This window comes from Hippopotamus amphibius, chromosome 2, assembly GCF_030028045.1.
Source record: "Hippopotamus amphibius kiboko isolate mHipAmp2 chromosome 2, mHipAmp2.hap2, whole genome shotgun sequence".
In the NCBI taxonomy this organism is placed as follows: domain Eukaryota; kingdom Metazoa; phylum Chordata; class Mammalia; order Artiodactyla; family Hippopotamidae; genus Hippopotamus; species Hippopotamus amphibius.
Window position 1 is genome coordinate 196,505,573 of NC_080187.1, and position 23,488 is coordinate 196,529,060.

At 35.8% G+C, this 23,488-nt stretch overlaps 1 protein-coding gene across 3 annotated transcripts in view; it reads left to right on the plus strand.

Moving 5' to 3' along the window:
- UNC13C (unc-13 homolog C) overlaps positions 1-23,488 on the plus strand; it is a 620,639-nt gene that overhangs the window by 255,358 nt on the left and 341,793 nt on the right. For all 3 annotated transcript variants that reach the window (XM_057724491.1, XM_057724492.1, XM_057724493.1), the window contains 2 exons: positions 1,182-1,409; positions 2,367-2,508. In XM_057724491.1, the coding sequence (XP_057580474.1) occupies positions 1,182-1,409; positions 2,367-2,508 (370 nt within the window). The remainder of the gene's footprint in view (positions 1-1,181; positions 1,410-2,366; positions 2,509-23,488) is intronic.

Consider the following 23,488-nt stretch of genomic DNA (forward strand, 5'->3'; position numbering starts at 1 on the left):
ATTGCCAGGATTTGTGGTCCAAACAGAAGGGCCCAGGAAGTTGAGACCAGTCATAAAAAGCAATGTCCTAGAAATCAAAAAAGAGTTTTGAGTGGAAAGTAAAAGTTTAGCCCATTTAAAACCTGGGCCATATCTGGGCTTCCCTGGTGGCACAGTGGTTAAGAATCTGCCTGCCAATGCAGGGAACACGGGTTCGATCCCTGGGCCAGGAAGATCCCACATGCCACAGAGCAACGAAGCCCGTGTGCCCCAGCTACTGAGCCTGTGCTCTAAAGCCCGTGAGCCACAACTACTGAGGCCACATGCCACAACTACTGAAGCCTGTGTGCCTAGAGCCCATGCTCCACAACAAGAGAAGCTGCCACAATGAGAAACCCCTGCACCTCCGTGAAGAGTAGCTCCTGCTCACCGCAGATAGAGAAAGCCTGTGCCCAGCAACGAAGATCCAATGCAGCCAAAAGTAAAATAAGTACATAAATAATTAAAAAAATAAATCTTTAAAAGAAAAAAAAAAACTAGGACCATATCATAGAGAGTTCAAGTCTGTGGTCCATGAGGTGGAGGTAGTCCAGCCCAGTGGTTTCAAAATCCTTTTTAAATAGCAGAATCGTTTTCATCCCAAGTACAAGCTTACCCTATATTTCAGTATAACAAATAGTGGTAGTATTTATTTTGCAAGAAAAAAATGTAAGCTTTTCATTATGGTAAATTTTATCAACTAAAAATAATCAGGCACTTTAGATGAACACAAGTATTTGAAATACTGATTTTCAAGTGACATTTGCTGTATGCAACCAGTCTGTTTCTCACTTTTGTTTTGGTTACCCAGTGAGTAAATATACGCAATATATAAGACATTTGATTGTGTGTGTTCCTTTTGGTTTTCAAATTTGTTTTTCAAAATTCAAATATTGGCACAACCATGATGCAGTGCAGTGATACGCCTGAAAAAACTGGGATCATGGAGGTCCATTTCCTTGTCAGTAACACAAGGGCTAGTTCTGAATCTCATCAGCACAGAGCTTGTTCCCCTGATATTTTCTGAAAAAGCCATCCTGACTGCTCACAATGAAAGCACGTGTTCATTCTCATGTTCTTCCCTTTTTTTTTTCTTCCCTCTCTTGGGCCCTCAAAAAGTAGCTTCATGTATATTTACATCACCATTGATTTTTCTATTATAGGAGCGGCAGAAAAGAGTTCTAAGCACGGTGCAGAAGACAAGACTCAGACCATTATTACAGCCATGAAAGAAAGAATGAAGATCAGGGAGACAAACAAGCCAGAGGTGTTTAAAGTAATTCAGGAAATGTTTCAGATTTCTAAAGAAGATTTTGTGCAGTACACAAAGGCAGCCAAACAGAGTGTACTAGACGGGACATCTAAGTGGTCGGCAAAAATAACCATTACAGGTAAAAATAAGTCTTTTTAAATTTTTTATTCCACATTGAGATTTTTATGTCTTAGAAATCACTGCTAATAATAGTTATAGGTAAAATAGAATTTTTCAATCTTGTCAACATTGAAGTTTAACTGGTACTTCAAATTTCTAAAATGTGTACTAGATAATTGAAGTCATTTCAGTCTGTCTTGTTCTAATCAAAAGCTCTTCAAGGGGAAGAAAGTTCTGTTTTATAATGTATTCATCAATACCCTGCAGTTTATAAGAGATTAGTTTTGTTGCTGCCTGCCACTGATAAATGACAAGAGTAGCCAATAATCTCTTCAGTCAGTTTTTCTTAATGAGAAAACAAATATTATTTTATTTACTCCTGGATCGATATCGCTCATCCAATTTGATCCTTCACGGCAAGGCAATTTGAGTTTAGTAGTATCTAATAACTTGAACTTCTAAAGTTGCTTGTAACAGTAACAGCAACTGCATATGTTATCATGTTGATGTTTACCAAGCCTTTCAATTTACTCAAATTGTATCCAAAAGGTAAAATAATCTTCTAATTACTGAGTTGAGCAATACTGACAGGACATTCATAAATAAATAAAGACATTTAAAATAACAGACCTTTGAATTACGTTGGGAAATTTGCTCATTGTATGTGCATTCTCATTTATCTATACATGGTGCAGTGATATATATGAGTATATAGCTAACATGCATATGTATGTATATAACTGCTGTTCATTACAGGCAAAAGCTAAGATTAGTCAAAGAAAGGTTTTAATGCTGTGTAATTCATTCTTTTATTATACATTTTGTTAAGTCCTGCTGCTCATGAGAATGAAAGCAATGGGGTTGCATCTGCAAACCAAGTGGACAAAGTAATGGAAAATGTTTCCTTCGTTAACATTTTTTTTGTTTGTTTCTGAGGAAATCTTTATATTAAAAGTTTGAATTGGGTTTGTTTCAGTGGTTTCTGCACAAGGCTTGCAGGCAAAAGACAAGACAGGATCAAGTGACCCATATGTTACAGTTCAAGTCGGAAAGAACAAAAGAAGGACTAAAACCATTTTTGGAAACTTGAATCCAGTATGGGATGAGAAGTTTTATTTGTAAGTATATAATGAAATTATTACAAATACTAAAATTTTTCAGGATAAATTTAAGACAGGCATGCAAACTATATAAGCAATAATTATTTCATATTTTAATTGTATCTATGCATAAATTATAAAGAGTGAAACTAATATTATGTACTCAGTACTCATAATATTTATTATTTACTCTTCATCTTGGGAAGCAAGTGAATAAAAAAAAAACAAAAAGAAGTGGCACAGCTGGGGGAGTTTGCAGGAGGAAAAAAATAAAAAGATTATAACATGATCTGTAAGTTGGGTTGACCCAGTATAGCCAGGAATTTGCAGGCTTGATTCAGCAATAGTTTGACATCTGAAGATTGATGACTAAAGACAATAGATTTTGGGTATCACCTGGCCCATCACAACTACACCAACCTGTACGGGTGAAATGGTTGATGATAACTTTTAAAACCTCTCATTTTCTGTGAGGTCGTTTATTTTTAAACCTCTTATATCCTGTACCAAACAGCAAGAAATCATTTTTTGTCAAGGATTCTTTTCTTTCTATAACACCTTCTTAGAACTTCCATTTACCATTTGGTAGAAATGAAAATCCCTAACTATGAGTTCAAAGGGTGACTGTTCTTCTTCTTTCCTTCTTTATTTGTTAATGATTTAAACATGAATCTCATTAACCTGCTAAGTAAGCAAACCCAACACATACAGATTGTTTGGGAATGTGGGAAAAAGTGTGTATGAAATAACGAATTTCATGTGTATATTGGCTCATGAAGGGAGTGTTAAGAAATGGTGTGGAAAATCAGTTGGGACCCAGTAACAGAGGGTACCATAGAAAGAGTTAAGAGCAGTCTAAAGGGTTTCACCCTTTAGACTGCTGGGAGAAACCCTTTTAATAGCTCTTTGTTTGTTAACAGAAGGTAAGAAATCAATTGATAGTCATAAATTCTTATGTGTAACACAGTCAAATAAATGAATAAAGCAGGATGAGGGCAACAAAGGGGACAGACAGGGACTGTGGCAAACTTGAGAGCAGGTGACTTGGGAAGGAGACAGCTTCCATTGCCATGTAGTCCTGCAGCTGCAATGCATCTAGAGTTTCCAGTTTCTTAGGAAAAGCGGGAGATTTGAAAGTTTACAAACAGCTTTATTGAGGTATAATTGAAAAAAAGTCTACATCTTTGAACTGTACAAGCTAAGTTTCGACATATGTATACCCCATGAAACCATCACCACAGGCAAGAAAATGAGCACATCTATCAACCCCAAAAGATTCTTCATGCCCTACTGAAGTCATCCCTCCTGACTCCCCCCATGCCAGGCAATCACTGACTGGCTATATGGTGCTATAGAATTTTTTTTTTTATTTTGAATTTCTGGAATTTTATGTGAATAGATCTTATAGCATGCATCCTTCCTTTGTGTCATTCTTTTCACTCAGCACAGTTATTTTGAGATCCATCCATGTTGTAGGGTTTAGCAATAATTTATTTCTTTTTATTGCTAGGTAGCGTTTCATTGTATTAAAATATAACAGTTTATGCAGTCACCTTTAATGGCCATTTGGTTTGTTTCTAGTGTTTAGCTATTAAAAAATAAAGTTGTTAGGAATACTTATATATAAATATTTGTATGGACATATGTTTACTTTTCTCTTGAATAAGTACCTAAGACTAGAATAGCTGGAACATATATTAGAAGCATGTTTAATTTTTAAGACTCTTCCAAAGTGCTTGTATCGTTCTATATACATTTTTCACCACCAATATATGGGAATTCCAGGTCAAACAAATCCTTCCAACACTTGGTAAGGCCAGTCTTTTAGATTTTAGCCATTCTAATACACGTGTCTTATTATCTTATACTGGTTTTATTTTGTATTTATCTAATGACTGATGATTTCAAGCAACTTATAATATGTTTGTATGCTATCCATATATCTTCATTAGTTAACTGTCCACATATTTTGCCCATTTTTTTGTGCTTTTTATTTGTATAAGTTTTATATTTTTGTGTTTTACATGTGGGTCTATGATACATTTTGATGTGATTTTTTTTTAATGTGGTGTAAGTTATAGACCCAAGTTCTTTATTTCACATATGGAAATCCAATGGTTCCCGCACCATTTTTTGGAAATACTATCCTTTCTCTACTAAACTGCTTTTGCACCTTTTATAAAATTCAGCTCTCTGTATATATGTGGAGATTATTTCTGTTTCTGGATTCTTTATTCTGATCTTTTTCTCCATGTATATGCCACTACCACACAGTCTAGATTACTATAGCTTTGCTTTATAATAAATGAAGTCCTAGAATCAGGTAGTGCTAGTCTGCTGTTTCTTTTTTTTCAATTTTATCTATTTTAGAAGCTTTGAATTATTTTCATGTGAATTCTTTAATCGGCTTATCATTTTTCACACAAGAGAAAGCCTGGTACAGTTTTGATTGCTTTATTGCCTTGGCTAAGATTTCCAGTATAATGCCAAGTAAAAGTGATAAGAGCAGACATCCTGGCCGTGTTCCTGATCTGAGATGGAAGACGTTCCTTTCTTGATTAACTCTGATATTAGCAGTGGGCTTATTGCAGGTGACACTTTTCCAGTTATGACAGCCATCTTCTGTAGGCTAAGAGTTTTGAACAGAAATTAACATTACATTTTTTCCTAATGCTTTTACTGCATCTGTTGGGATGATCATATGATTCTGAATGTCATTTTTAAAAATTTACTCAGAAGATATTGTTCCATTGTCTGTTTGTATTGCTTCCTTATTTTCAATGAGAAGTCTGTTGTCTTCTTTGTTCCCTTGGACATGACTTCCCCTGCCCCCCATAATTGCTTTTAAGGTTTTGTTTTCTTTACTCATCTGAACAATTTGATTATGGTGTGCCATGGTGTAATTTTCTTTGTGTTGCTGTTGCTTAGGGTTTATTAAGCTACTTGAGCCTGTGAGTCTGCAGTTTTCTTTAAATTGGGGGAAATTTGGGCCATTATTTCTTTAAATATTCTTTCTGCGCCTGTCTTCTGGAGATTTCACTTATACATATATTAAACCTCTTGAAGTTGTCCTGCAGGCCACAGATGCTCTATGTTCTCTCTCTCTCCCTCTCTCTTTCTGCTCCCCTTTCCTTTCTCTGTGTTTCACTTTAAATTATTTCTATTGCTAGGGGTTCAAATTCACTGACCTTTTCTTCTGTAATGTCTAATCTACTCTTAATCTAAACCACTGTATTTTTCATCTCAGACATTCTAGTTTCCATGTCAGGAAGTTCAAATTAAGTCTTTGCATCTTCCATAGCTCTACTTAACTGTTTTAAAAATTAAGATGTTACTGGAGGGGGGGGGTAAATTTCATAGGAAAATTGAGGGGAACGTGTAGTGATTTCACATGTACCTTCTACCCCCACACATGCATAACCTCCCTCTACTATCACCATCTCCCACCAGAGTGCAGGTATATTGTTACAATTGATAAATCTACATTGACACAAGATAATCACCCAGAATTCACAGTAGACATTACATTTCTCTCAGCGCTTTATATTCTATGTGTTTGGACAAATGTATAATGACATGTATTCATCAGTATGGTATCATACAAAGTATTTACTCTGCCTTAAAAATTCCCCGTGTTTCACCTATTCATTCCTCCTCCCTCCTCAAATCTATGGCAACTACTGACCTTTTTACTGTTTCCAAAATTTTGCCTTTTCTAGAATGTCATATAGTTGGAGTCATACAGTGTGTAGACCTTCCAGATTGACTTTTTTTTTAATTTAGTAATACGCAATTAAGGTTCCTCTGTGTTTTTTTCATGGCTTGATAGCTTATTTCTTATTTAGCACTGAATAATATTTAATTGTCTTGATGTGCTAGAGTGTATTTATCCACTTACCTACTGAAGAACATCTTGGTTACTTCCAAGTTTTAACCGTTACGAATAAAGCTACTATAAACATTCATATGCAAATTTTTATGTGGACATAAGTTTTCAGCTCCTTAAGGTAAATGCCAAGAAGCATGATTGCTAGATCATATGGTAAGAGTATGTTTAGTTTTCTAAGAAACTGACAAACTGTCTTTCAAAGTGGCTGTACCATTTTGTGTTCTCACCAGCAATGACTAATAGTTTCTCTTGCTCCATATCCTCTCTAGCATTTGACATTGTCAGTATTTTTGAATTTGGGCCATTCTGATAGGTGTGTAGTGATATCTTCTTTTTTTAATTTGATTTTCATTTAAGAGATACGATGTGGAACATCTTTTCATTTGCTTATTTGCCATCCTGTTGATTTTCTTTGCTGAGGTGTCAAGGTTGTTGGCCCATTTTTTAGTCAAGTTGTTTATTATTGTTGAGTTTTAAGATTTCTTTAAATATTTTGGATAACAAACTTTCATCACATGTGCCTTTTGAAAATATTTTCTCCCTGTCTGAGACTTGTCTTCTCATTCCCCTGACACTCTTTCTCTACTTAACTTTCTGATTCATGCAATACCTATAACAATTGTTTTGATGACCTTGACTGCCAATTCTAACATATGTGTCCATTCTTAGTCAGTTTTGATTGATAAATTTTTTTCCTTATTTTGTGTCATGCTTTTCTGCTACCTCATGTGCCTAGTAATTTTATATTGGATGACAGATTTTGCAAATATTACCTTGTTGGTTGCTGGATACTTTCAGCATGGTGTACATCTTCTTGAGCTCTGTTCTGAAACAGTTAAGTTACATGGAAACCATTTAGTTCTTTAGGTCTTGCTTTTAAAATTTCTTAAGTGGGAATAAACTAGCCCTCGACTTCAGGCTAATTATTCCTCAATACTGAGGCAAGACTCTTCCATGTCCTTTGCTGACTGACTCATGCATGATAAGGTTTTCTTGTCTGTGCAAAAAAACTAGCACTATTTCTGGCCTTGGTGAGTGCTGGGCACTGTGACATCTAATCCTTTTGAGGATGGCTTTTAACCTGGCCTCCGGTAGTTTGATCACATGCCTGCACTTATTACTCAGCTGATTGCTCAAGATAAGCCTGTAGCAAATTGTTGGAGTTTTCCTCCTGTTCAGTTCTCTTCCTTTTGGTAGTATGCCCTGTGACTTCTAGCTGCATTGATTTTCTCAGATTTTCAGCTCTGTCTTTCCAACTCAGAGGGTCCAGCAGACTCCATCTGGATTTCCTCTCTTTGCACAGTGGCCTGGAAACTCCCTCAAGGAAGTAAGCTGAAGTAATGGTAAGGGTCACCGTGTTAATGTCTTTGTCTCCCTGAAATCACTGTTCTTCGCTGACAGATCTTCATATTGAGAAATAATGTTTCATATATTTTGCTCGCTTTTTGACTTTTCATGTGGTGGGTATCTCTAGTCCCTGTTACTCCTACTTGACTAGAATAGAAGGTCTGGGACTTTGAATTTAATTGATAAGCTAAACAAAACAGAGCCCCCTTTCTCAGATCAGCTGAATAATGATAAGTATATACATATGAGGAAACTGCCCAAGACCAAGATAAGATCCACCCAAAAGAATTAGATATGACAGTGCCCAGTGTTCAGTCACGTCAGGAATAGTGTTTGTTCCCACTGGACAGGGTAGAAAGCTTCCTTATTCATAGGCTGAGTCTCCTGGAATGGCTAGTGAAAATGAGTTATCTGTATTCTAATTGGCAGTTTTTCATGTAATTTACTGTATCCCTGTTTTCCTTTTGATAGGAGGCACCATCTACACTGGCAACAACAATATATGCATTTTTAAAACAGCATTCTTTTTAAGGAAGAAGAAATTCAAATTTAAGTTTATTACACCCTGCTGTGCATATATTATATATATAACATATTTTTCACATTTTTCACTTTACTGACAAAATATTTATGAGCTTTAAATGAAATCATGCCAACAAAAATTTTCTGTTTTTTTTCCTTCTAGAATATCAAAAAATGAATGCCTAAATTTTCAACAGTAATTAATTTTGTTGCAGTTACCTGAACTCCAAGATTCCATTTTTATTACTGATGTTCTATATCACTGTTTCTAGAAATACTATTTTGAATCTACCTGTGCATGTTTTCACTTGACCATGAAAATGGTGTGAAAGATTGCAAACTTATCTTCCTTTATAAGGGGTTTTCTTTGGTAGGAAGAAATGAGTTCATAGTGGATTTATGTGCAGATTTTGAAAAATGCATACATGTCACAGATGAACTCACCCATGCCTCCTGCTACCCTGACAGTTCTGCCTCATGAACTGGAGTGTAAAAACATGTCCTGGCATTCTGAAAATAGGATGGCTTATTCATAGTATGGCTTTAGTTTGTGTTATGGACAATTTGCTTAAATTCTGAGCTTTAGCTTTTTTAATATGGAAAAAAATGGGAAAATATGTACTTCCCAAGATTGATATATTTATTGAAATAATGTATATAGAGTTTTTTATCACTTGTTAAGCATATTCAAAATGGCAGTTGTATTATTATAATTATTAGCATTAATAACATGATCACATCCTTTGTGCTGACATTCAGGACTTAGAGCAGACATGGCAGTAATACTTTCATATTAAAAAAGTTCCAACCTGAATAGCGAGGCCAAGGTAAGTCTGATGAACAAGGTGTTGTAGGAAGGAAGTACTGCTGAAATAAACAATTGAAATTGGGCAAAGTATTGAGAGGTGGTTTTGCCCAACTCCCTTATTTTACTGATGAGAAAATCAAAGCTTACACAGGCTATAGTGGAGCCAAGTCTACAAAGCAGCCCCCTATTGTGAAGGCAAAAAAAAAAAAAAAAAAGATACAAGTAGAACTAAAGAGCTGTGCTTTTTCCCACATTTAAACTCTTCCTTTAGAATAAGTACAGTTGACCTGAACCAGGCAGGCAGTCACAAAGCCGGAAAGACAAAAATGCAAATGAAGTAATTTTTCAGTTTTTTTTTGCTTGAAAGCTTAATTCCCCCCCCCCCCATTAATGGCACTTTGATGCCCTCAAGAGATTAATGCTAAGTAATTTCAATTTTGATTTTACCTGTCTTACCATGGGTTAAAAAAAGAAGTTTGAAATTTTAATCTCCAAAAGACTATGGATGTGTGATTCTAGAATGCGGCACTCTGAAGAGTGTTTACAGAGAACAGAGGCATGACTAATTAAGCCCTTGCAGAGATGTGGGTGAAGAGGGGTTGTAAGCATATGTAATTTTAAAATATTACATGAGTATCAATGAAGCTACTCTATAGGAAAGCACTTTGAAATGATAAAGTGTTACGTAAATCTAAGGTACTCACTATCTTTGCTCTTGGATCCTAGTAAGTTATGTATTTGATCATGTCATAATTAATTATGACATTTGATTTTATTTTCCCGTGCTACGGTTAATGAAATGTTTATGCTTATCATAAACCATTCCCTCAGGAGGAAAAGGAGTCAGTCTCTCCCTGTGGGTTCTAGAGAAAAAATGGCAGATAGTCTGCCCATTTGAAGAAGGCATTTTGTAGTTAGGAGACTTAAATTTTATGTATGTGTTGATACTGTACTTTTGAGAGAACTCTATACTTGATCCTTGGTGCCTCATTTTTGCTAACATAGGAAATAAAAACAAAATATCATGCTGACTCCCTCCTGGAGGGCAGTAGCAGGCATGTATTGGCTATCTTTCTTTGATTGGTATTAACCACTGGAGTAAAGAGTTGTTTTGATAACAGAGTCTAGTCAATACAATGCCTGTGGTAGGAGTGTGGACATACCCTCATTTATTCATGGTGGTGTTGAATAGGCACAGCAGTGGTGTTTAAACATTCTTCTCATGTATTGACTGAACAACCAGCTCCACTTGCTTAGTGGGGTGTCAAATTCCCCCCACATGTCCTGAGTGTCCCTTATACGCAAAGCACTGTAGTGGGTCCATGGAAAGTACTGACGAGCAATTTCATGTTATATGAAATCTGTCTGTTCTTCAAGTTTATAAACCTGAGTTTATAAACCTGCTTCTTGACTTCCAGGAAACCCCTCGAGCTCTTTGGATCTCAGTTTCACAGTGGGCATTGTGCACAAAAAGTATTCCCCACCTTGACTCAATAAAGTTATTGGTAGGAGGTAGGGTACGTGAACGCTCTTTTAACATGTGAGCACCACAACCTCATAACGCCGTTATTTATGGAGGTGTGATTGGCTTGGCCCTTGGAAGCATATGCCACCCATGTTCAATTCATGGCTACCCAGATGGGGTGGCGCACAGAGTGCCTCGGGCCCGAGGCTCTCCTCGGTGCCCGTGCTGCTCAGCCCAGGGCTGAGTCTGAATAAAGCATAAACTAAGCTCCATAGAAGATAGCACCTAAATAACTACAATTAAATAAAAATGTCTTTAGAGCATGGCAGGTTAATATTTTTAAATGACAGCCTGAATGTAATCAAGGGTTTGATTTATCACCTGGATTATGAGCACAGGCCTCTCCTGGGCTACGTGGGAAGGGAGCATTTCCTCAGTCGTCTGCGCTGGCTTGCAAAGACGGTACCCACATCAAGGAGTCATTTGTCAAGGAGATAGGCCCACTTGTCTAAGGCAAGAAAGAGTTTAGTCACACTTTACAGGGTTACAAGTTTGTTTATTGATCATTGTCTACATTATGACTGTGCCTGGCAGTGGGGGGATATAATAACCAATACTGCCTTTCACTTAGTAAATGCAGTTGAGCCATTACCCATCCACATGCAGCAGAACCAATAGAATAGCACCTGCTTCATGAATGATTCATACCAGAACTTGAGGGTTTTATAATGAGGGGAAGAGGTGTGGAAAGAGGTCTGGACTGAATTCAATGAAGTAGGAACTTAAGATCACCAAAAAAAGAATTGATCCAGAGTCAACAAACCACAAAATTTCAGATCAGGACAGATTCTTGGAAATAGAGCTGTGATTTTCTATAGGCTGAGATATAGGGGGCCATATACTTATTTTCAAACTGAAGATCAATAGAATTCAAACAAAATCCCCCAAATCTTTAGGGAGCAGTTGGATTACAAATAGCAAACTCTTGGGGGTAATGGGGGCTATTCTGTAGAGATCCCTCTTGGTGGAAAGGAAGGTGTGCATTTAAACTGGTCCATAGAAAAGGGATTAGGAGGAAACAAATTGTATTACATGGACACAGAAAGCCCTTGCAGGAATCCAGGAAAACCCAAACAGAACTCCAAAAGGACAGAAATTATAATGCCCTTTTACTTTCTCTCTGTTTTTCTCTGGCATTTGTCCATCTCTACCTGCTTTTCTCCATCTCTGCCCCTTCATTATATTCTCTGCCCCCATCTCTCCTTTCTCTCTTTCTCTCTCCCCTCCCACCCTGGCTCCCCATCTGTCATTGTCCCTCCTTCTTTCCCTTCCACTCTCCCTTCTTTCCTTCCCCCTCTGTACTCCAGTCTGATTCCTGAGCACTGCTCAATGGCTTTTCATTGATTAGCTTCCACGTGGTTCAGAATAACCTTAGCCCTAAGGCCATGTATCTCCCACATCTAGTGCTCAGTTTTCCTCCAGGAAGCTTCTTTGCATTTTTAAGCAATTAGCTCAACTCGTCTCTCTCTTTTTTTAATAAATAAATTAATTAACACATCTTCTTAACCGTTCCTCTGTCAATGGATATTTATTGCTTCATGTAGGTCATTACAGAGTATTGAGTAGAGTTCCCTAGGCTCTACAGTAGGTTCTTATTAGCTATCTGTTTTACACATAGTAGTGTGTATATGTCAGTCCCAATCTCCCAATTTATCCCTCCCATCCCCTTTTCCCCCTTGGTAACATCACTAATCATTAGAGAAATGCAAATCAAAACTATAATGAGGTATCACCTCACACCAGTGAGAATGGGCATCATCAGAAAATCTACAAACAATTAATGCTGGAGAGGGTGTGGAGAAAGGGGAACCCTCCTACACTGTTGGTGGGAATGTAAATTGGTACAGCCACTGTGGAGAACGGTATGGAGGTTCCTTAAAGTTTGTTTTCTACATCTATGACTCTATTTCTGTAAATAGGTTAATTTGTACATTTTTCTTTTTTTAGATTCCACATGTAAGTTATATCATATGATATTTGTCTTTCTCTGACTTAATTCACTCAGTATGACAATCTCTAGGTCCATCCATGTCACTGTAAATGGAATTGTTTTGTTCCTTTTTATGACTGAGTAATTTTCCATTGTATATATGTACCACATCTTCTTTATCCATTCCTCCATCAGTGGACGTTTAGGTTGCTTCCATGTCCTGGCTAGTGCTGCAATGAACATTGGGGTGCAAGTATCTGTTCGAATTATGGTTTCCTCCAAATATATGCCCAGGTGTGGGATATCTGGATTCTATGGTAGCTGTATTTTTAGTTTAAGGAACCTCCATACTGTTCTCCACAGTGGCTGTACCAATTTACATTCCCACCAACAGTGTTGGAGGGTTCCCCTTTCTCCACACCCTCTCCAGCATTTATTGTTTGTAGATTTTCTGGTGATGCCCATTCTCACCGGTATGAGGTGATACCTCATTGGAGTTTTGATTTGCATTTCTCTAATGATTAGTGATGCTGAGCAGCTTTTCATGTGCCTCTTGGCCATCTGTATGTCTTCTTTGGAGAAATATCTATTTAGATATTCCACCCATTTTTTGATTGGGTTTCTTTTTGGTTGCTTGGTTGTTTTTTGTTTTTTGATATTGAGCTGCATGAGCTGTTTGTATATTTTGGAGATTAATCCCTAGTCAGTTGCTTCCTTTGCAAATATTTTCTCCCATTCTGTGGACTGTTTTTTTCATTTTGTTAATGGTTTCCTTTGCTGTGCAAAAACTTTTAAATTCAGTTAGGTCCCATTTGTTTATTTTTGGTTTTGTTTTCATTACTATAGGAGATGGCTCAAAAAAGATCTTGCCATGATTTATGTCAGAGAGTGTTTGGCCTATGTTCTCACAACAGTTTTATAGTATCTGGCCTTACATTTAGGTCTTTAATTCATTTTGAGTTATTTTTGTGTATGAGGTTAGAGAATGTTTTAATTTCATTCTTTTACATGTAGCTGGACAGTTTTCCCAGCACTGATTATTGAAGAGACTGTCTTTTCTCCAATGTGTATCTTTGCCTCCTTTGTCATAGATTAGTTGACCATAGGTATGTGGGTTTATCTCTGGACTTTCTGTCCTGTTCCATTGACCTATATTTCTGTTTGTGTGTCTGTGCCATAATGTTTTGTTTACTGTAGCTTTGTAGTATAGCCTGGAGCCTGATTCCTCCAGCTCTGTTTTTCTTTCTCGAGATTGCTTTGGCTATTTGGTGTACTTTGTGTTTCCATACAAATTGTAAAAATTTTTGTTCTAATTCTGTGAAAAATGCCATTGATAATTTGATAGAGAATGCATTGAATCTGCAGATTACTTTGGGTATTATAGTCATTTTCACAATATTGACTCTTTCAATCCAGGAACATGGTATATCTCTCCATCTGTGTCATCTTTGATTTCTTTAATCAGTATATTATAGTTTTCTGAGTACAGGTCTTTTGACTCCTTTGCTAGGTTTATCCCTAGGTATTTTATTCTTTTTGATGCAATGGTAAATTTGATTGGAAATCGTTTCCTTAATTTCTCTTTCTGATCTTTCATTTTTAGTGTATAGGAATGCAAGAGATTTCTGTGTATTAATTTTGTATCCTGCAACTTTTCCAAATTCATTGATGAACTCTAATAGTTTTCTGGTAGCATCTTCAGGATTTTCTTTGTATGGTATCAGGTCATCTGCAAACAGATTTACTTCTTCTTTGCCCATTTGGATTCCTTTTATTTCTTTTCCTTCTCTGATTGCCATGGCTAGGACTTGCAAAACTATGTTGAATAAAAGTGGAGAGAATGGACATCCTTGTCTTGTTCCTGATCTTAGAAGAAATGCCTTCAGTTTTTCACCCATTTGCTGTGGGTTTGTCGTATATTATGTTTCTATGTTTAGGTATGTTCCCTCTATGCCCACTTTCTGGAGAGTTTTTATCATAAAGAGTGTTGAAATATGTATCTTTAAATTATTACAGTCAACCTGTTAGTGATAATATACCACTTTATACACAGCATAAGTACTTTACAATAATACACTTCCTGTTGTTTCTTTTAGACCTTTATGCTATTGTTACCAAGTATTGGCAAGGTTGTGGAGGAACTGAAACTGCTTCATTGCTAGTGAGAAAATAAAGTTGTACAACCACTTGGGAAAACTGTTTGTTTTTTGAAATGAAAGCACGTGCCCATCTGAGAAGTTATTCACAAATATTCATAGCTATTCTCTTTGGAATAGCAAAAGACTGAAAACAACCCAAACGTTCATCAGTAAGTGAATAGATACACAAGTTGTTCCCTGTTCATAGACTGAAATACTATTGTAGTAACAGAAAGGAATGTACTCTATTGATATACAGAACTTGGGTAGATCTCAAAATAATTAGGCTGAGTGAAAGAATTCAGAAAAAAAGAGTGTGTGCGGTATAATTCCATTTATATACAATTATAAAAAAATGCAAACTAATAATGTAAGACATCAAGTCAGTGGTTGGCTGGCGGGGGGTGGTATTTATAAAGGGAAAGAATAGGAGAAAGTTATGGCAAAGAACTCCAAGAAAACTTTTGGAGTTGATAGATATGTCAGTTATATTGATTGTGGTGGTAGGGGTTACATGAATGAATACAGATGCCAAAGCCTAACAAATTATACATTTTAAATACATGCAGTTACTTGTATGTCAATTATACCTCAATAAACTGTTACATAATAAAACTTCTGAAAAAATAATTTCATCACTTGCTTAACAGTCAGTACGCCATTAATTACTCATTTACATACTATAAATTCAAGATAATATAGGTGGTACCCAACTTAAGATATTTTAACTTACCATATTTTGACTTTCCTATGGTGAGAAAGCAATATGCATTGAGTAGAAACTATGCTTCTTAGTTTGAATTTTGATCTTTTCCTGGGCTAGCAATAGGCAGTATGATACTCATGATGCTGGGCAGCAGCAGTGAGCCACAGCTCACAGTCAGCCCCACAATCACGAGGGTGAAACAGTCAATACGCTTTCAACCACTTTGTACCCAAACAGCCACACTATTTTCCCTTTCAGTATGTTATTCAATAAATTACATGAGATATCCAACACTTTATTATAAAATAGGCTTTGTGTTAGATGATTTTGCCCAACTGTGGATTAATGTATGTGTCCCAAGCACATTTAAGGTAGGCTAGCCTACGCTATGATGTTTGGTAGGTTAGGTACATTGAATGCACCTAAACACAGTATTTTCAATTTATGATGGGTTTAATGACATACAACTCCATTAACAGTTGAGGAAGATCTGTATAGAATCAATGTTTCTATGATGATAATGATGGTGTTGTCACTGTCCTCCTTCACTACCACCACTTGGGTTCTGGCAGTTTAGACTTTACAGGGTTCTTCTACATATCCAATACTTAAATCCTAGAAGAAAACCCAGTGTCTCAGGCATTTGTATCCTCACATTAACAGCTGAGAAAAATGAGTCTCAGACTTTCCTTAAGTCATAGGTAGTAGAGCCAAAATCCCAGCCTCTACTTTTTTTTTCCTAAGTGCTTGACTCTTACTCAAGGCTTCTGAAAGGGCTAATTGGTACATAATGTTGTAAATTTTTTATAGCTTACTCATTGATTTCTGTATAAAATGTCATTACTAAGAATTAAAGGAGTATGCCATCTTAAGCACATCTACTTGCATTTATCACTTTTCCCATTAGTTATACAGTACTTTAGATCACTTTTGATATAGTCCTTAATGATTTTCATGCTTTTTTATATATGTTAGTGTTGTTTTCCAACCTAAGTTTTGAGTTCTTTGAGGGTGAGGACCTCCTAAAATAATGTTATGTATGTAGTAAGCCTAAAAGTCTACTTAATGATTATTTCCAAATGATAACTTCTAAAGTTAATTTCTTACCAATGAACATGTCTATAAACATTTTATAACGTCTTTAAACGTTTATAGACATTATTGTTTATTTGCACTATTGCTTCACCCTTATTTTTCCCTCCTTACTGTCCCTTCAATAATATTTTTCCCAAGAAATTCCAAAGGTATGTCTTTCTCATCTGTGTAGTCTATTTGAGCATTATTTGGTGAGCTCAGGCATTTACTTTTTTATTGGCAAATCACCAGTGTATGTTTTCCTGACTGATGAAATCTTACCAATGTCTTTAGTCTTCATGATATTTTTTTCTTTCAGTTTTATGTCTCTACCTAATAACTTTTGATGCTGCATTTGATTAGAGTTGGAATTGAAGGGACAATAAAGGGGACAAAATGCATTTTGACTTATTTAAAACACTGAAATAAGCAGTAGAATAACCTCTTGAGCATTTACTACGACTGGATTTTGTCATCCTTTTTTTATCTGTCCTCACAGAACTAAGGATAAAATTAAGAAAACACAGGATGGAAAACTACCATTAACTTTGAGGGGACATTTAACATGTCTTTTTATCTGAAGATGATATCTAAATCCCTTTCTGACATCATAGATTTATTATTTTATGAAACTTTACCATTGAAAAATAATTAAGTTCATGTGTTGGGAAAATTCCATCAGAAAAGGAGACACTAACTTTATTTTTTCAATGCTGCTAATGTAAGGGCCATATTTAATATGATTTAAAGCATACTTAATTAAATGTTTGATTTTAAGCTTTGTTTGTACCTTGCTTTGTTCTTGCAAGGAATTGAAATGACTAGTCCAGGTTTATTTTTCAGGTGTATATTTAGTCACAAAGATTGAAATGAAACTAAGTGATTTGAACTCAGACTATTTCGTAATACAGGAGTAAAATTGTGGAGAAAATGGTAAATTGGGGGAAAGTTAAGTTGCTGATACTTTTATACACTACTTTTCTTAGATATCTCAGAGGTTGGGGACTACTCTTTTTGTTTTTTTAAGTTCTTTATTGGAATATAATTGCTTTACACTGTTGTGCCAGTTTTTGCTGTACAACAAAGTGAATCAGCTGTATTTATGCATATATCCCCATATCCTCTCCCTCCCGCGACTCCTTCCCACCCTTCCTATCCCAGCCCTCTATGTCATCACCCATCATCAAGTTGATCTCCCTGTGTTATGCAGCAGCTTCCCACTAGCTATCTATTTTACATTTGGTAGTGTATATATGTCAATGCTACTCTCTTACTTTGGAGGACTACACTTGAATGAGTCACACTTTAGAACAGGTAATAGCCAACAGGCAAACAGAAAGAGTCAGTCCCCCTACAAGACTTTATATTTATGAAAAGAGGATCAGTGCAACTCAAGAGTAGCTCTTATGTGAATGCTATCTACCCACCTGGCTAGCTTTCCTTACCATCTATGGCCATCTGGCCTTGACTTTAGACCTCTGACTGTCTTGCCTGAATTTTACTGTGCCCATTTTAAAAAGCTGGCACCCTACATCTTTTCACCTATTATTTAAAATCTTATCTTCTTTATTTATCTCCTGTCCCTGATAAATATGGATCTTATCTTTCTAGAACCCCAGGAAATTCTTTAATATTCAGAAGTTTTGACTGCCACCTACTTTAAGGTCAAACCTCAGGATAATATTCTCACATGGGCTTAAAATCTTGAGATTTCCTTGGCTAGACAAAATTAATCCATTGTCTAATGGGGGAGGGATGAGGAAGTCCCCTGAAGAGTGGCTGAGTTTCTTGAAAAACATTTCATGATAGTATTGAAGTGATGCCCTCTAAGACCAATACTATCCTCAAATGCATCCAGTTTGGTAAATCTTGAATATCTTTGTTATTTGGTACTTTTAATTTTCCCTCTCACATCTCACTACTGCTAATTTCTTCCATATCTTGATTAATGATCAGACTAGGTTTTGTGAATGCACTAGTTTTTTAATCTCATAGGATTTCTTGTACTTGCCAAGTGCAAAGTGGATTTTCAATTAGGACACAAACAAGACTTTGTTATATGGAACTAATTATTACTAGGTCAAGGCATATGAAATTGCTGATAGTCAACTCTTTTTGACTATGGTAATTTCGTATGGTTTAACCTAAAGTAATATCTTCTGTTGAAATTAATTCTATCTGAATAATCAGCCATACCTTTATATCATCTGGAGGATAGTGGGTTTTGTACCTTTTTAACTTGAGCTATGTTTATAGTTGATCAAATTGGGTTCTTTTGGAAGTTTGAAAACATTCAAATAGCTGTGTTTTTTTTTTTAATCTACATTTTTGGTTAAATGCTCATAATTATGTAGATCCAACTCCAGTTTTCAAGACACTTGAGTTTACATTTTAATGATGACGGGTAGCTACTGTCAATGAGCACCAATGCCAAAATAGCACAGGCTGTCAAGTGGGGTTTTTTTGTATTTGTGTGGCGAGTTGGTATTTTTTTCCTTTTTGAATTCCATCTCTCTGTATTTTCTGTAACATCCAGCAAAAAAGTCCAGAGAGACCTGAAGTACACCCGAGATTATTATTTATAAATTCTTAGGCACAGTTGCTCCATTCCTGATAATTGGTTGAGCTTAAATTTAAGTGGAAAAGTTAATCGGAAGGTAGGATTTCCTAAGGTTTCTTCTCTTTTTTAGCAATTCCTTGCTGCTTAGTGCAGAAGTTTTTCACGAGCCTGCACGCTGTTGCTGTGTTGCTGATGTTCGGAATGAGAGGGGTGTTAGTTAATAGTATTTACCTTTATAATCATTGCTTCTAATTCAAGTGTGGTGTTCAGACAAGGTCTCATCAGGCAACTGATGTAACTGCAGCGTGCTGCTGACACTCCCATCATTGCTTCAGAGTTTCTTGGAAGAATAGCAGCTCTTTTCTAGCAAAGAGTGAAGGGGAGAATCTAAGAGAAAGGCAACTTAAAGTGCCTATGAAAAAAAGCATGCTGATTGATTCTGTTCTCTTGCCAGGGACAAATTCTGGCTATTTATTTTAACCCTTTTTCTCTGACAGGAAATAATCATAAGCTTTTTAGAGGTCCCTTTGATATACAGTTGGTTGTGGGGGGGACACTTTTCATTAGATTTTTTTTTTCTTTTTTTGTTTTCAATTGGACCAGTGCAGGAAAGAGGAAAATAGTGCACAAATATCGTATATATATATATATTTCATTTGATATGTAAAGGATGGGCTCCCTAAAAGTCAATATAATAAGAGAAGGTATATTTCACTTTTCTAATTATCGAAGATTGAAAAGTGTTTAGTTACTAATTTAAAGTGTTTCATTACTGATGAAAGTGTAGAGAAATAGGCATAAGTGTAAGCACATACATGCTTTCTGCAGAATATTTTACTAATATGTGTGTGTGTGTGTGTATCTGTATACATAACTTCCAACCTAAAAAATCCACTTTTAATAATCTGGTCAGACTAGAATAGTTTTATAAGTTCATAAAAATATACCTACAGAGTGATCTGTGTAGCACTACAGTAAGACATTGGAGACCACCAAAATACCCATCTACTATCTATAAGCGATGAATGCAATTAGGAAACATCCATATAATGGAATATATCATATAATCATTAAAAAGAATGATGTACATATGTATATGTCCGGATGGACACAATATATTAAATTTAAAAAGTGAAGATGCTAAATGGTATGTAGAGTATGATCCCACATTTGTAACAATTCAATTAAAATTAAATTCAATTATATAGATCAAGTACCAAACCTTTTAAAGGTGAAAACTAACACTAAGCAATATCTTTCCATTAAAATATTGATGATAACATTCATTGAGTCAAGTAGGACACTGAATACAAATATGTGATAGTATGAATTGTGCTCATTGCAGTGGAAATTGGTAGAGGGATGCTCCACCTTTCTGAAAAACAATATTTTTAAAAAGTTTTAAAGCATCCATATACTTATACAGAGTGACTGTATAACATTAATGATAATAAAATGGTTCATATTTATAATGCGCTATTATTTTTTAAAACATTTTTATATTCATAATTTTCTTCCTAAATCATTCATTATGTTACCTAGTGCAAAAATTATTCTCTTTTTATCAGTTTCCTTTTCTGAAATAAGGAAGATGAATGATACACTCTAGAAAAATGCTTTTAGCATTAAATAGTTTTATGCAAAGGTTAAGACCTCTCAGGGAAAGACATGGCAATGCTAAAAGGTGTAAGAGAGAGAAACAAAGAAATATTTCAGACAAAGTGTATTTATTTCTTTATGGCATTTTCTGCATGAATTTGGCATATGTGCTGGTCATTTATCTGTTTGCTATGCCATTTATTCCCTGAAATGTCTTTGGTGTGCTCTTTATCTCAGGGAACTGAACTCTAAAGGCTACCTTTCCCAGATTTCCCTTCCCACTAGGTTTGGCCAAGAGGAAGCACTGTGGTAAAATCAAAGGTGGGAGGATGGGAGAAGCCAGAGTATTTTTTTTTCCTTTTCTCTCTGCCTTGGACAGCATCACCAGTAATGACTAGGTCTCCTCCATGATTCAAGCTCCTGTTGGATGGGACCTTCCTCTGTGGTCCTAGTTCCTATCTATCTTTTCCCATTGTGTGAACCTTTGTACACTGCTGGTGAGAATGCAAAATGGTGCAGCTGCTATGGAAAACAGTATGGCGTTTACTCAAAAATTTGAAAATAGGACTACCATATGATCCAACGATCTCACTTCTAGGTATATGTCCAAAAGAATTGAAATCAGAATCTCAAAGAGATATTAGCGCTTCCAAGCCCGGCATTATTCACAGTAGCCAAGATGTGGAAACAATCTAAACATCCAGTGACAGGTGAATGAATAAAGAAAATGTGATATATACATGCAATGGGATATTATTTATCCTTACAAAAGAAGGAAATTCTGCAGTATGTGACAAATAGGGATGAACCTTGAGGATGTTATGCTAAGCCAGTTACAGAAAGACAAATCCTGCATTATTCCACTTATATGGAAATAAAAGTCATATCACAGAATCAAAGACTAGAATGGTGGTTTCCAGGGGCTGGAGAGAGGGAGAAATGGGGTGTTACTAATCAATAAGCATAGAGTTTCAATTAAGCAAGAGAAGTTCTAGGATCTGCTATAAACCATGTACCTATATCCAGCAATAGCGCAGTATACACTTAAAAATTTGTTGAGGGGGAAAAATAATACAAATCTACAGTCACTGAGATAGTGTGGTACTATCATAAAGGCATATAGACCAATGGAATGGAATAGAGACCCCTGAAATACATCTTCACCTAAAGCAATGTTTTTAATAAGTTGAATAAGATTTTATAATATCAGTATACGTCAGTTATTTAATTTTCGGTGTTTTGATAATTAGGCTAATTAAAAATTCCCCTATTTTGTATATTTGCAGTAACTTGTCCACTGCTGTTAAAGGCAAAATATATCTATATGTTTGAATGATATAATTAGCTGCATTAGTTAGCCAGCTCTAATTAAAGCCTGGTAAGTGCCCAGCATAGTTCTGTGTTTTTTTATATACATAATCATGTTTAAAAGATCACTATTGATGTTCTAGTTTTATAGATTAGGTATGGAGGCTCAGTGTAATTGCATAACTTGCCCAAAGTCATGTTGCTAGTAAGTGGCTCAAATGGAATTTGAATCAGGCAGATCTTTTCCCAGGTTTGTTCTGTTACTCCATCATGCTTAATACACATTGACTTTGAAAGTAAAATGAAAAAGGCATAACTTACTCTATGAACTACAGACCTTGGAATATTAGAGCTAGAATAGGACATCCACAGAACAATGGCAACATACACTGTCCCTGGCCCTTTACAGTTACATTATCTTTTGCTGTACAGATGACTGACATGCAGCTTCCGTATCTATGGACAAGTTAAAGACAAAAATGCATGTCACCACTTAAAGGTCAGATCTGGAAAGATAATGCCTTTAATCACATGTCCAATAGATGTCAAACATATATCCAAAGTGGATCTTGTTTCCAACTTCAAACAAATGGTTAAATTTCAGTTACATAATTAGCCACTAACTGGAATACGCACATTTGTAATAGTTAATGAGCAACAATGAAGAAGAGTATGATTACTCTGACCTATGAAACTTCTCTTATGTTTTTGGTAAACAGTATTTTCATATCTATTTGCTGTAAGTACTAGAGACTGGAAAAAATGTTCTTAGGGCAGTGTCACACAGAGGTGATATTTTATCTGGATCTTGAAAGACAGGTAGGTGTTCATCAGGTAGAGGAGTAGGGAAAAGACATCCTTGCCCTAAGAAATGCGATAAACAAAGGGTCTGAGCTGGGAAAATGTATGGTGAACCAAAGAGATGGTGAGTAGAAACCACCCCTGTTGTACACACACACTCACATGCATATATATTTCTCCTATTTTTTGAGAAAGTAATTTGATCCTCCTGTTTTCTTCATGTGTTGGTTTTCTTATATTATTCTTAGCAATAATACTATGTAAATTTAAGGAACAACATGTTGACTTGATACATTTGTACATTATAATATGGTTTTCACTGTAGCATTAACTAGCTTCTTTATCACATCACATGATTATCATTACCTTTTGGTTGTGGGAATAATTAAGATCTAGTCTCTTAGCAAGTTTGATGATTATAGAATAATATTGTTGTCTATATTCACTATACTGTGCATTAGGTCTCTAGGGCTTATTTATTATTATTTCGTACTCTTAAACAACATCTCTCCTATTTCCCCATCTTCCAGCCTCTGGTAACCACTGTTTTGCTCTGTGTTTTTTAGTTTGGTTTCTTTAGATTCCACATATGATATCCTATAGATCTCCCTGTTTTCTGATCTCTCTCCCTAAGCAGTCTCTCTTTTCACAGCAAAATGGACACTAATGCATTCTTCTAAACAAACAAGTTTCTTACCTTTATTATTTTAACATAATTAAGTTTGTGATATTTAATATAGAGCAATTCTCAAAACGGCTATTAAAATCAGTTTATCTGCAACATTAATACC